The sequence below is a fragment of the Camelus bactrianus genome, chromosome 6 (assembly GCF_048773025.1).
Source record: "Camelus bactrianus isolate YW-2024 breed Bactrian camel chromosome 6, ASM4877302v1, whole genome shotgun sequence".
NCBI classification, from domain to species: domain Eukaryota; kingdom Metazoa; phylum Chordata; class Mammalia; order Artiodactyla; family Camelidae; genus Camelus; species Camelus bactrianus.
This window is the reverse complement of record NC_133544.1, coordinates 64,171,673-64,183,661: the sequence shown is the minus strand read 5'-3', so window position 1 is coordinate 64,183,661 and position 11,989 is coordinate 64,171,673. Positions and strand designations below refer to the sequence as shown.

General features: G+C 42.5%; 2 protein-coding genes and 1 non-coding gene across 3 annotated transcripts; 1 reads left to right on the top strand and 2 right to left on the bottom strand.

The window, feature by feature from the left end:
• Nucleotides 1-2,219: 2,219 nt before the first annotated feature.
• Nucleotides 2,220-2,291, bottom strand: TRNAT-AGU (transfer RNA threonine (anticodon AGU)). The gene has a single exon. It is a non-coding gene; the product is annotated as a tRNA-Thr (tRNA).
• A 2,580-nt stretch (nucleotides 2,292-4,871) lies between these two features.
• On the top strand, nucleotides 4,872-5,255 carry LOC141578035 (ribonuclease homolog). Its single transcript, XM_074366587.1, has one exon. The coding sequence runs from the start codon at nucleotides 4,872-4,874 to the stop codon at nucleotides 5,253-5,255; it is 384 nt and encodes a 127-aa protein (XP_074222688.1).
• A 1,420-nt stretch (nucleotides 5,256-6,675) lies between these two features.
• On the bottom strand, nucleotides 6,676-7,620 carry OR10G3 (olfactory receptor family 10 subfamily G member 3). Its single transcript, XM_010949631.3, has one exon. The coding sequence runs from the start codon at nucleotides 7,615-7,617 to the stop codon at nucleotides 6,676-6,678; it is 942 nt and encodes a 313-aa protein (XP_010947933.2). The 5' UTR covers nucleotides 7,618-7,620.
• Between the last annotated feature and the right edge of the window lie 4,369 nt (nucleotides 7,621-11,989).

The following is an 11,989-nucleotide window of genomic DNA, read 5'->3' as shown; positions in this document are numbered from 1 at the left end:
TACTCAACACATTGACTAATTGTTCCTTTTTGTCTTCTTTTCTGAAGTTCTATTTCCCCAACCTTTATTTCTATCTTTTGGCCTTCTCTGGTTCTTTTCTGCAGTCTTCTTTTAAAATAGTTTGTAACATTTAGAGCAGTTTTAGATTCATAGCAAAATTGAGCAGAAGGTCCAGACAGTTCCCATATATCTCCTGCACATGTACATGCATAGCCTCCCCCATAATGCACTTTCCCAGCAGAGAGGTACATTTGTTACAATTGATGAGCCTACACTGCACACCAAACCCCAGCCTCAGAACCAGAACCAGCGCTAGGGTTGGGAAACCTGAATTGTGACTGATAATTTCCTGGAGGCTCAATGTGGACAAGTCTGAGAGATTAAAAACTCCAGGTTACTCAGTCATAGTGGGGCTTCCGGGTTTGTGAGTCTTACCTCTGGGAGCTCAATCTGGCTCTTACAGTGATTACTAGGGAGAAATTCCCTCATGCTTCCAGCAGAAAAAGAGAAAATAGACTCATTTTGAAAGATGCCAGAGCATTCTGTTCTTAACAAGTCCTGCTCTCAGGGGCAACTGTTTAACCAGAGCCTAACCTGCTGGGGTATTATCAGAGCCTAGCTGACCTGGGAAAAGGGAAATACTCAACTCCAGTCCCTTCTAGTCATCCTGTCCCACCTGCGCCATGAGAAGGATGTGTGAAGTTCAAAATTCAGAGGTACAGGCTCACTAAAAGACTAAGATGTAATCACAGGACTATAGAAGGCTTCCCCTGCTCGCATATCTCTCTACCATACTACTAATGGCATATTTACAGCAGTTCCTTTTACCAAGTAGCTTATGCCCAGCGATCAAGAAAAAATTGTAAGATATACTAAAAGTTAAAAAAAAAAAAGCAGTTTGAAGAGACAAAGCAAGCATCAAAACCTAACTCAGATATGGCAGGGATGTTGGAATTATCAGACCAGGAATTTGAAACAGTTATGATTGCCATGCTAACAGCTCTGATGGATAAAGTAATACAGTGTGCAAGAACAGATGGGCAATGTAGGCAGAGAAAAGGAAATCCTAAGAATGAACCAAAAAGAAACACAAGAGATAAAACACACGGTAACAGAAATGAAGAATGCATTTGATGGGCTTATTAGTAGACTGGAAGCAACTGAGGAAAAAAAAAAACCAAACAACTCTGAGCTTGAGGATATCTCAATAAAACCTCCCAAACTGAAAAACAAACAGAATAGCAACTGGAAAAACAAACAGCAGAATAGACTACCCAAGAACTGTAGGACAATTACAAAAGATATAATGTGTGCTTAATAAATTCTATTTTTTCAAAAAGAATATGGTGCCTTTGATCTAAAAGAGATTAATTTCTACTATGACCATTGGATGTATTCCTATTAGAAAATAATAATTTTGAAAGGGAAATGTAAGATGTATTAACTCACAATGAGTTAAATAAAAATGCCCTTCCTGATGGAGATCATTTGGGAGCTAACTGATCACAAGGAGCTTGCAGGAAACTTTAACTCTGTATTCTGAACTTATAAACAGAAAAGAATGTGGCAGCCCTACAAAACTGCAGGTTGTAAGCACAACTCCAAAGCTGAAAATGCTGGAAGAAGAAGTCAATATTTAGTGAAACTTATCCCAATGTTGTAAAGTCAATGAAATTATTCAATTCTTTGTTGTTTGGTTTTCTTCAAAACTTAAGCCTGGCAGAGGAGACAAATACATCCTGACAAATTTCAATATTCACCGCCAAAACTTTTTTTTTAAGGGGGAGGAGGTGATTATGTTTATTCATTTTTAATGGAGGTACTGGGGATTGAACCTAGGGCCTCATGCATGCTAAGCACATGCTCTGCCACTGAGCTATGCCCTCCCCACCTTCACCACCATAACTTTAATCCAGGCTGTTATCGCCCCTTACCTGAACTGTTCCAACAGTCTAGTCTAACTAGTCTCCTCACTATGTTTTGTCCTCTGCAACCCATTCACTACATAGCAGCAAGAGTGACAATATTAAAACACAAGTTGGATCAAGTCAATGTGGAGCTTTGATTTAGTCAATGGCTTTGGCATTATACTTAGAATGAAATCCATAGTCCTTATAAAGATCTAAATGATCTAGCCCCATGCTACTTGTCCTATCTTTTCTTTTCTTTTTTTAGGGGTGTGTGTAGGAATTAGGTTTCTAAATTTATTTTTATTTTAATGGAGGTACTAGGGATTGAACCCAGGACCTCATGCATACTAAGCATGCGCTCTACCACTGAGCCATACCCCCCTCATCTTTTCTTATATCCCAGATCCTTACTTTCATTAACCATGCTAGTCTTGCCTAATACTTTCTCATCTTTCAAGTCGCAGGTTAATAGTCATATTTTCACCAAAACTTATACATGAATGAATGTTCATGGCAGCATTATTCATAATAGCCAACAAGTAGAAGCAACCCAATTAATCATCAAATGATAAATGGATAAACAATATGTGGTATAGCCATACAATGGAATATTATTCAACCCTAAAAAGGAAAGAAATTCTGATATATGCTACAACGTGGATGAACCTGCAAGACATTATTATAAATAAAAAGTACTTAGGACAAATATTGTATGATTGCACTTATATGAGGTATTTAGAAAAGGCAAACTAATTGTATGATACAATTCTGTATATTTCAGATCTTGATTCTCCTCTATGGTCCACACAGTCTTTCATTGCTAGGTAAATAGCTTCAGTGTTCTATACCGTGGTCTGGGAATAATGGTTCCTGCCCATTTGCCTGTGGCAGATCAGGTGGGGCCTGAATCACATGAGAAGTCCTGGAGCAGAGAAGGAGGCCCAGAAGGCTAGGCTGAAGGAATAAACAAGCAGAGAAACAAATACAGTGACCTACTGCAGGAGTGTGACAAAGGCTGCAGAGGTCAGGCACAGATAAGGCTGCCAAGGCATTTGGAGAGCTGTTTTAGTGTGGTTCCAGGGCAAACATTTGGAGAACAAAGGCCTGGCTACGGGTGGAGGGAAGAGAGATCTTGCGGTGTTTGGACCTTAAGTCATAGTAGCCAGGAGGGTATTAAAGAGAGCTGTTACCATCATCACCAGCTTCCTGTTTTCTCCCACAGATCTCAGGCTTTGCCCTTTTTCTTCAAGGGCCCTTCAGCCCCTCCTTACTTTTTTCTTGCTGTGCTTTTCTTTCTGGAAAACTATAAATATTACTATCCCAGATCCTTTGATTGCTAGCTCCTCCAGTCTGAGAGCCTCAAGGCTACTTAGGGGGTTTAGGGGCTGGGGGAGAGCAGACATGGTGGAGGCTGACTTGTTGCTTGTGCTGGGTCCAGACTGGTTGAGGGATTTCTGCTGTTGTAGTTGTACCTTGTCCTTGGGAGCTGCCTAACTTCCCTGTAGAGGGAACAGGGATCCCTTCTCGGAGAGTGGAGACAAAGGCCCAGGGGTCCAGGCTCATTTCCTTTGCTTCTCTTCACACTTCAGGCTGAGTGAGGTCTTCTATCCCCAGGGAAACCCTGCTCTCGATGTTTGGATTCATTAAATGGAGCGTAGAATGAGGTCTGCTTTGGGTATCAGGCCAGAAAGCCTCAGCATCTCTCAGCGTCAGAAAGTGATGGGTCACTACCCAAGTTACTCACCCCCCAACCCCCAGCCTCCAACCCCTACAGCTGGCTGCTATAATAACACAGCCTGAGAGGAAAGAGGCTCAGAAAACTTTCCAGCCACAGGATCTCCAGGACCTAACTCTCCAGGAGCATCAGCCTGGGGCCAAGTAAAGGAGCACATACAGGATTGAGACTGGGTATGTGAGGTGTTACACTGGAGGGGTACAGGTAGCCATGGTGACCTTTTTTTTTTTTTTGCCCCAGAGAGAATGGTGGGAAAATAGAAGTGTCTAAGGGGCCAAGTGAGATTCTTACAAGTAAGGCAGAATGAGCACGAGAGAAAGTGGGGGTTGGTGAAAATTTTCTTATGCAGATATGAAGCAGTTTCCAGTGGAAGAGCTTTATATTGGTAGGTAATATAGTGGGCCAGTGGATTAATCTAAATTGGAGTAGAGCAGAGAATTTTCCTTGACACCACAGGTTCTAAGATTTGTGTTCAGCTCCATGATGTTTTATGACTTTGGGCGATTCACTGAACCTTTCTAAAAGTCAGTTACTAAAAGTGGGTTAGCTTAATACCTGCCTGACCTCACAGAGAGGGTGATGACCTTAGATATGTGAGAGGTTTTTGTAAACTCTAAAGCTTTGTTATTGAAAGTTTGCCCATGGACCAACAGCATCAAAATCATCTGGCAGCTGGTTAGAGATGACAATCTCAGGTCCCATTCCAAATCTACTGAATCAGAACCTGCATTCTGATAGGATCCCCAGATATTTAACTGCACATTAAAAATTTAGAAGCATCATTGTAAAGTACTCTATAAGTTAGTGTTACTATTTGAGTGAGGATCAAAGATCACTTAGGGTTCAGTTTTGCTCTCGTATATAAGATGCAAGGGAGTGTAAGGTACCCACATATTTAAGTGACAGATCCCTTACCCCAATATCTTTAGTGAATGTAGTCTTAAAAAAGATGATTAAGAATGTGCTGGGCCCCAGCAGTGGGATGAGAGGAAATGAAGGCAGGAGGACATGGAAAGAAGGAAGATGAATGTTGGACTACAATGATTTTCTGGGACGAGTGCAAGGAAGCAGTGTTTTTGGAGACAAGTAGAGTATTTGTAATCCTCTGGGTGAGGGATGGGGGCTTTGAGCACATGAAGGTTTGGTGTTCTTGGCTAAGAGACAGATTTCTCCTTTTTCTAACAGAAAACATGCTTCTGACATGGGTCCTCCTCTTATTCCTCCTAATGGACCAGCTTGGCTTCTCTGAGCCCCAAGACCTCCTCCATCACCAACTTGACAGGCCCAAAACAAAGATCTCTGCCAAGCACAAATACTACTGTGATGTGATGATGAAGGTTCGAGGGCTGGCCACTGATAAGAGCTGTAAGAAGACCAAGACCTTTGTCCACAGTGTGTCCCCCAACACAGGTGGCCTCTGCGAGGGTCCAGCTGTGAGGTGTGTGAAGATGTCTGACTTTTACAACTGCCACCTCATTATCTTCAAAGTCACCCAGTGTAATCTCTACCCAGATGCTGTGCCCCCGCACTGTTACTACAAAGGCATCACCCTCTGGAGGGATGTGAGTGTGGTCTGTGTGGGGAAGCACCCAATTCATCTGAATGAGTAGTCTCTGTAGCCTCTCCTCAAGGCTGTCTGCTGTTCTGCTTACCCCCCTCCCCTTCCCACCACGAGGTCCTGCTCAGTCCCAGCAGCTTTGGGTTCCTGCATAGCCTGGGCCAGCTCATTGTTCCCTGGGTCCTAGCCCCCAAGCCCTGCTCTCTCACTGTCAGTCCTGTGGATTTCTGTTAGAGGGATGGTGGAGGCAGAGGGGAGATAATGGGGGGGAGGGGGGGAGAGAGGGGGGGGGAGAGAGATTGCTGCTGCTGCTGCTGTTAAATTCTTTCCTGGGGTTTGGCCCCCTTTCTTCTCAGGGCCTCACTCTCTAGAGTGGAAGAGAAAGTCAGAAGGAGGTTTGTGAGCTTGTTGTGGGCAGTTGTGCCCCAGGGGTCTGCTGAGCCCATTTGCCTACCTGCTGCTTTAATAAAACTATCAAGGGCAGTGACTGTGTGGCTTTGTGTGTTTGGGTTTCCAGTCTCTTATTTGAGGAGGGTGGGTGACAGAGAGGGGTTTGGAGGAGAAACCCTCCTTTGTAGAAACAAATTCCAGAACTGTCGAACACCAGCAGTGGATAGGGGGTCTCACTGTCAGTAGATGGGAGTGATACGGGCCTGGGGCAGACCACCCTAAGAGGCATCATTCCTTCTCCAACATCCCTCCATGCTGGGCCACTGCCTTCAACTCCTGTCTTCCTGTCTTAGCAGAAGATGTGAAGGAATGTTGAGAAGACCAAACTGATTACGGAGAGAACAGGAAATTAATCCAGAGGATATAATTAGCATAAAGCTTACCAAATAGAGATTTCCTAACTTGTTCCATTTCACCTATCACCTTTAGATACTTAGACTCTGGTCCAAAGGAATCAGGAAGGGCACCCAAAGTTACCCACACATCTACTGAGCACCCTCAGCCTGCCGTAAACACTTCCGACACTGTGGCAGCTGTACTGCGGAAGGGGCAGGAAAGGAGGAGAGGAAGGAAGATGTCTGCCCTGAATTTTATCTCCTCCAAAGAGCCTTCAGCTTTCAGTATCAACCCCTTTCTACATTAGTGTAATATTAAAAAAAATTTAAATCTATTATCTCTACATTGTATGGTCTTTTGGTTACTACAGTTCCCACAAGGAAACTGGTCAGGAAGAGTTTAGGACTCACGGGTGCATTTAAAAATCTTAGACTATGAAGTGCAGAGTCTCTGCTGCTGGTTTGGCTCACTTTCTTTTGTCCTTTAAGTGGCAGCTGAGAGTTGTTTATCTGAAGGAGACACTAAGGGACTGTTTGAAAGTATTTTACTTTTAACTGTATTTGATCCTGTTGTATTGATATTATGTGGCTATGTAAAAGAGAAAAAGAAGGAAAAAAACTCACTGAAATCAAACTATTAGAATAAACTGCAAATGTGAAGATTTCCCCAGGAGGGGTCAGACATTTTCAAACCTCGCTCTTGGTCCCTGGGCCTCCTATCATTCTCTTCAGGGCCAGTTTTACCTCTTGGTTCCGCAGAGTATAGATGAGGGGGTTGAGAAAAGGAGTGATGGCTGTGGGGAATAGGGCAGCCGCCCCATCCAGGGGGCTGTTGGTTTCAGGCCTCAGGTAGATGAAGGCACAGGGCACATAGTACACGGTTACCATGGTTACATGGGCTCCACAGGTTGAAAAGGCCCGGCGCCGCCCATCAGCTGTACGGATTCTCAGGATGGCCTGAATGATCTGTATGTAGGAGAGGAGGATCAGGGAGAAGCAACTGGCAACCACCACCCCAATGTCCACAAAGGTCACCAGCTCGTTGACCGTTGTATCAGCACAGGCCAGCCTCAGAACAGCGGGGATGTCACAGAAGAAGTAGTCTATCTGGCTGGGGCCACAGTAGGGCAGACGGAAGGTTAGGATGGCCTGGAGAGCCCCATGGATGGATCCTGCCACCCAAGCTCCAGCCACAAGCAAGGTACTCAGCTTAGCATTCATGAGCACAGGGTAGCGCAGGGGCTGGCATATTGCCAGGTACCTGTCGTAGGCCATCAGGGTGAGGAGGAAGCACTGGGTGCTGCCCAGGAAGTGATAGAAGTAGAGTTGAGTGACACAGCCACCAAATGGGATGGATTTGATGCCTGAAGTGAAGTTCATCAAGAGGCGCGGGACAATGATGGAGGAGATGCCCATGTCGATGACGGAGAGCACACCCAGGAAGATGTACATGGGACGGGCATGGAGCTGTGGGTCTACCCAGACGGTGACTAGAATGAGCAGGTTCCCCAGCTGAGTCAGGATGTAGATTAGCAAAAAGAACACTAAAAGAAACATCCTTAGCTGGGGTGGGTAGGGAATTCCTGTCAGAATGAACTCGGTCAACAATGAGCTGTTGACGCTTTCCATCCTCTGGAGTGATCTTACCTAGAGAATGGACAAAACAGGAGGTAGCACGGAGGTGAGAGGAAAGCGAGGAGGGACTAGAGACAGAGATGATAAAAACCAGGGACAGAGGCAGAGAGGTTTCTCTCTTACGTGGAGGGATGACAAATAAGGAGAATTATGTTCTATGGCAGGGGTGGGGCTGTTTTGTAAATAAAATTTAATTGGAACACAGCCATGTACTTACTACACTTTGCTTACTGCACTATACTTACTATCTGTAGCTGCTTTGGTGCTATGATGACAGTTGAGCAGATATGTTTGGACTACAAAACTTAAAATATTTACTCTCTGGACCTTTACAGAAGAAGTTTGGCCCTAGGTGTTTGTACCTAGAACAATTTGGCCAAAGATTAAGGGTTAACCGGAAAAAACGTGTGTGGGAAAGGATATTTTGATAGATGATCTGCTAGTTCAGAAACTTCCAGAGGCCCCTGGCTCACTCCTGTCTCTGCCAGGACATGAACTTACACAGAGTGGGGATTATGCAAAAAGGAAATGAGAAAATTCCTTTCCCTGCTATGTGGTAAAGAGAATGGAATAGAATTTTGGTTAAATGGCTAGTTGTGTGTGACTGTGCTTGATACTGTGCAAGTCTACTCTCCAGGTTGTCTCTAGTTAAAGGAAGAGAACACCAATGAGGCTGTAAGCATATAAGAAAAGCTGTGGCTGGTAGCTGGTGCTTTATATTTCAGTTTCTTTGCATGTAATAATTTAGCCTTGGGACATGGTAAAGAAGGAGAGGAGGAAGCACAGAGGGATGGCTGTAGTGAGATGTCAGAGATGAAAGAGAAAGCAAGGGTGACTGGAGAGGATGAGACGAACAGGACGAGGGCATGGCTGGAGCAGAGCAAATGGCTTTCAAGGTGGAAGAATCACTTTTTAGTCTAATCCCTCGATTGGCATTTCCCCACCTGAAGAAAAAGAGTTGGATTAATGAACTTTTAAAACTTTCCCTAGTTGTATAAGTCTCTAATATCTCAACTCATGGCTTGAAGTGAGGCGTCAAAGAAATTGAAATGAGTTGGTTGACTTTGCTCTGGAGTGATTCACATCCACTCAGAAGAAAGAGGGAGATTAACAGGGAATGTCAGGAGCTCTCTGATTCCCTCCACCTTTACTCCTGTGCTCTGTTTCAAGTGAATGCAAAGAGCAGGGAACTAGCAACCCTTCAGTAAGACATCATGGACAGATGGTCCTGCTGCTGAAAGAAAACCCTAAAAGTAAATGTTATAATGCATCTGGGCCATTAGCTTGCCTCTTAGTTCTGAACAAGTTTCACAGCACCTTTTGCTTTTCATTTCCTGATTGAGGCTTCTAGGGAATGAAACTCTGGATCCAATTCTGACAAATAGTGACCAATAATGGGTAGTTACACTCAATAATCTTTACATTGGACACTTGACTTCAAACTGGCTGAATCTATGCTCTATCAAAGGTTAGCCCTCACTATTGAACCATCTTTTATAGAACTTAAAAGAGGAAGCAGGAATTCCTTTTACCCTATGTCATGTTATCCTTTTTCAAGTGAGTGGAATAGGAGCTGTGACTTTTAAGCTTTAAATATTTTAGTTTCAGGAAAGCAGTGATGGTTGAATTTCAAAAAGTTGACCACAGAACTCTTCTAGATGCCACAACTACAGACACTGGCCTCCTCCCACTTCTTGACCTCAGAAAGTACACAGGGTTTAAGTTCCCACACAAGTTCCTTGAGAAATTCATGACTGTGTCCAACAGTAGTCTTGGCCTGAATGAGCTCAGGTGGCTGCTCTTGTCTGGTTGTCAGGGGATGTCATCGTTTCCTGGGGTCACAAAAGTCTGATGTTAAACTCTACAGATTTAGAAGTCTGATCTGGTCAGGTCTCTCTAGAGGAATCAGGAGTTAGGAAATCAGTTCATGATATTCAAATACCCGACAGAATGACTTGTAAATCAAACAATCAATTCAGTTCATTTATAGTGGGAGATCTCTCTTCCATGACTGAAATGGTGCACTTACCAATCAGGGCAACCACTTACTAATATCAGGGTCCCTGGAAATCAAGTTAGGAATCAGATGTATATTTTTAAGTTTTGAATCAGAGCAAAGGGAATTTGATGGTGCACACTTAATTTACACTGCAACAGGTCTCAATGAATTAAACATGGTAAATTGCAGTCCCTTTACTTAAGGGAATACTTTAATCTTCCCTTCAGATACAATACCATTTTATTCAGGGCTGTAGTGAGGATACATTGCCTCTAATTATTTTCTTCCTGAGTCTACATCTCTTTTAGATTGCCTTTATTATTTCCAATGGCTCCTTTCTTTTCAACACACTTTTCTAACTTTATAGAGTTCCCTAGTCATTTCCCCCTCATTTGTTTTCTACACAATTTTCTTGTTTGCATTAGAGAAAATTATCCGTTCTCTGAATTATTCTCTAGGAACTATTATTTCTTTTGGGAAATTTCCTGTAGATAGAGAACTCCAGTCCACACACTAGGCTGATTCTTGTTTTACTCAGTCAGAACGAATAGTACATCTTAATCTTACCCTTATATTTTAGAGCCATCTTAATGCGAGGGAAGGGATGTAGCCCTGTTTGTAATATTGTCTTTATTAGATATGACTTCATTCCAGTTGTAACAAAGTTTTACTCTTTGCTTCTCTAACAATTTTTCTTCCTCATTCAGTCACAAAACTTAAGAAGACAACTTCCTGCTTCCTCTGATCTGTCATGACCTCCTTCCCTGTGCCACTGCCATTATCACAGATCTCTAAGCATGAACTTGGTATTGAGTGAATACCCCTCTGCTTACTGTGATTCACTAATACACCAGATGTGGGTCCAAGATGCCTTAAAGCCTTTCAATAACAGAACTGGAGAGAAAGAAAGAAGTGAGGGGTGGGAAGAAGGGCAGAGGAGAGAGAGGAAAGGGGGAAGGGAGGAGGGGAGGGGGGAGAAAGAAAGAGAGAGAGAGAGAGAGGAACATGGCACAAAGGAAAAAAAATATGGCACTGATGAAACCTCAAAGGACTAGGGTAATATGAACTCACAAAATAATGATGGTGTTTTATATCTGTGTGGTGTTCTCATGATCCTTAGAGGAGTTAAACGACAAAGGAGCCCCACAGCTGTATAGTGCTAACTATGGACTACAACCAAGTTTTATGGTTTCCAGTCTAGTACTCTTCTACATTTCACTTAACATTCCTTCCCCAAAATAAGCCAAAATAATTTATCAAATCATGTTATTCCAGATTGCTAAATCATTAGGAGTTTAAAAAAATTCACTGGCAACATTATTCCTCAGTGTCCCAAGGTCAGAGCTTTGTGAACCTAAGTAACAATTTTAAGAGTTTGATGATTCATTCTGTCAGAGATTCTAATCCGGTGTTGCTCCTCTATTTCTAAACCTAGATGGAATAGAATTAAGTGTAAGTTCCAAAATCAAACAAGGGTCAAATGTTATTACCATGAATCTGTGCAGTTGTCCGTCTCCTTTCACTATCTGGCATTCTAACCCACGGAACAATTCTTAAAAGAAGTAGACCATTGCCTGTGGGGTTTAGCAGTGTTTTCATTTCACAGAGACTTAGATTGTGAAGATAATTGATGTCATGTGTTTTTCAATTGCGCCTGATATAAAATATAAAAGGTCATCTAGTACAAACATATTTGAAAAAGATATGGGAATCATTAGTGGACCACAAAATGTCTATAATATAATCTATAATGCTGATCATTAAAAAATTGTTAGTGGCTGATTTGCCCAGGGGATAGGCATCTTTTTTCAAATGAGACAAAGGGCGCAGGCTTGACCCCATTGCTTAATTCTGGTCCCAAATTACATATCTAACTCCAGTCAACCATGTCTCAAATGGCCATGAAGAAAACTTTTAAAAAATTCATTATTTTTTGAGAATCAACTCAGAGCACAATTTTTTTAAATTTATAAGCATTTCAAATACTTGGAAAACAGATAAAATCTATTGCCATTTTCTGAATTGTACAATAAGACTCATAACACTGAAAATAATCTAAAGAGGAGTACATTGGAATGAATATATGTATCTATACAATGAGATGAGAAAAATTTGAGTTGCTAAGTCTGAGAAATGAAAATAAAAGTTTCCATTAAAATATAACTCTTATTAGCAATGAGTTTAAACTGTCTGTTTAAACTATTCACTAACACAGAAGTCAGATTATAGTTTTGCTCACATCCATCCTTCAAATTTTGGTCAGAGTACCTGTCTTAGAGGTGGAGAAGGGATCTGACAAGGACTAAACAGCAAGGAGCAAAGATGGAACCACCAGAGAACTCGGAGATGCTCTTACCTTCTCTGGTT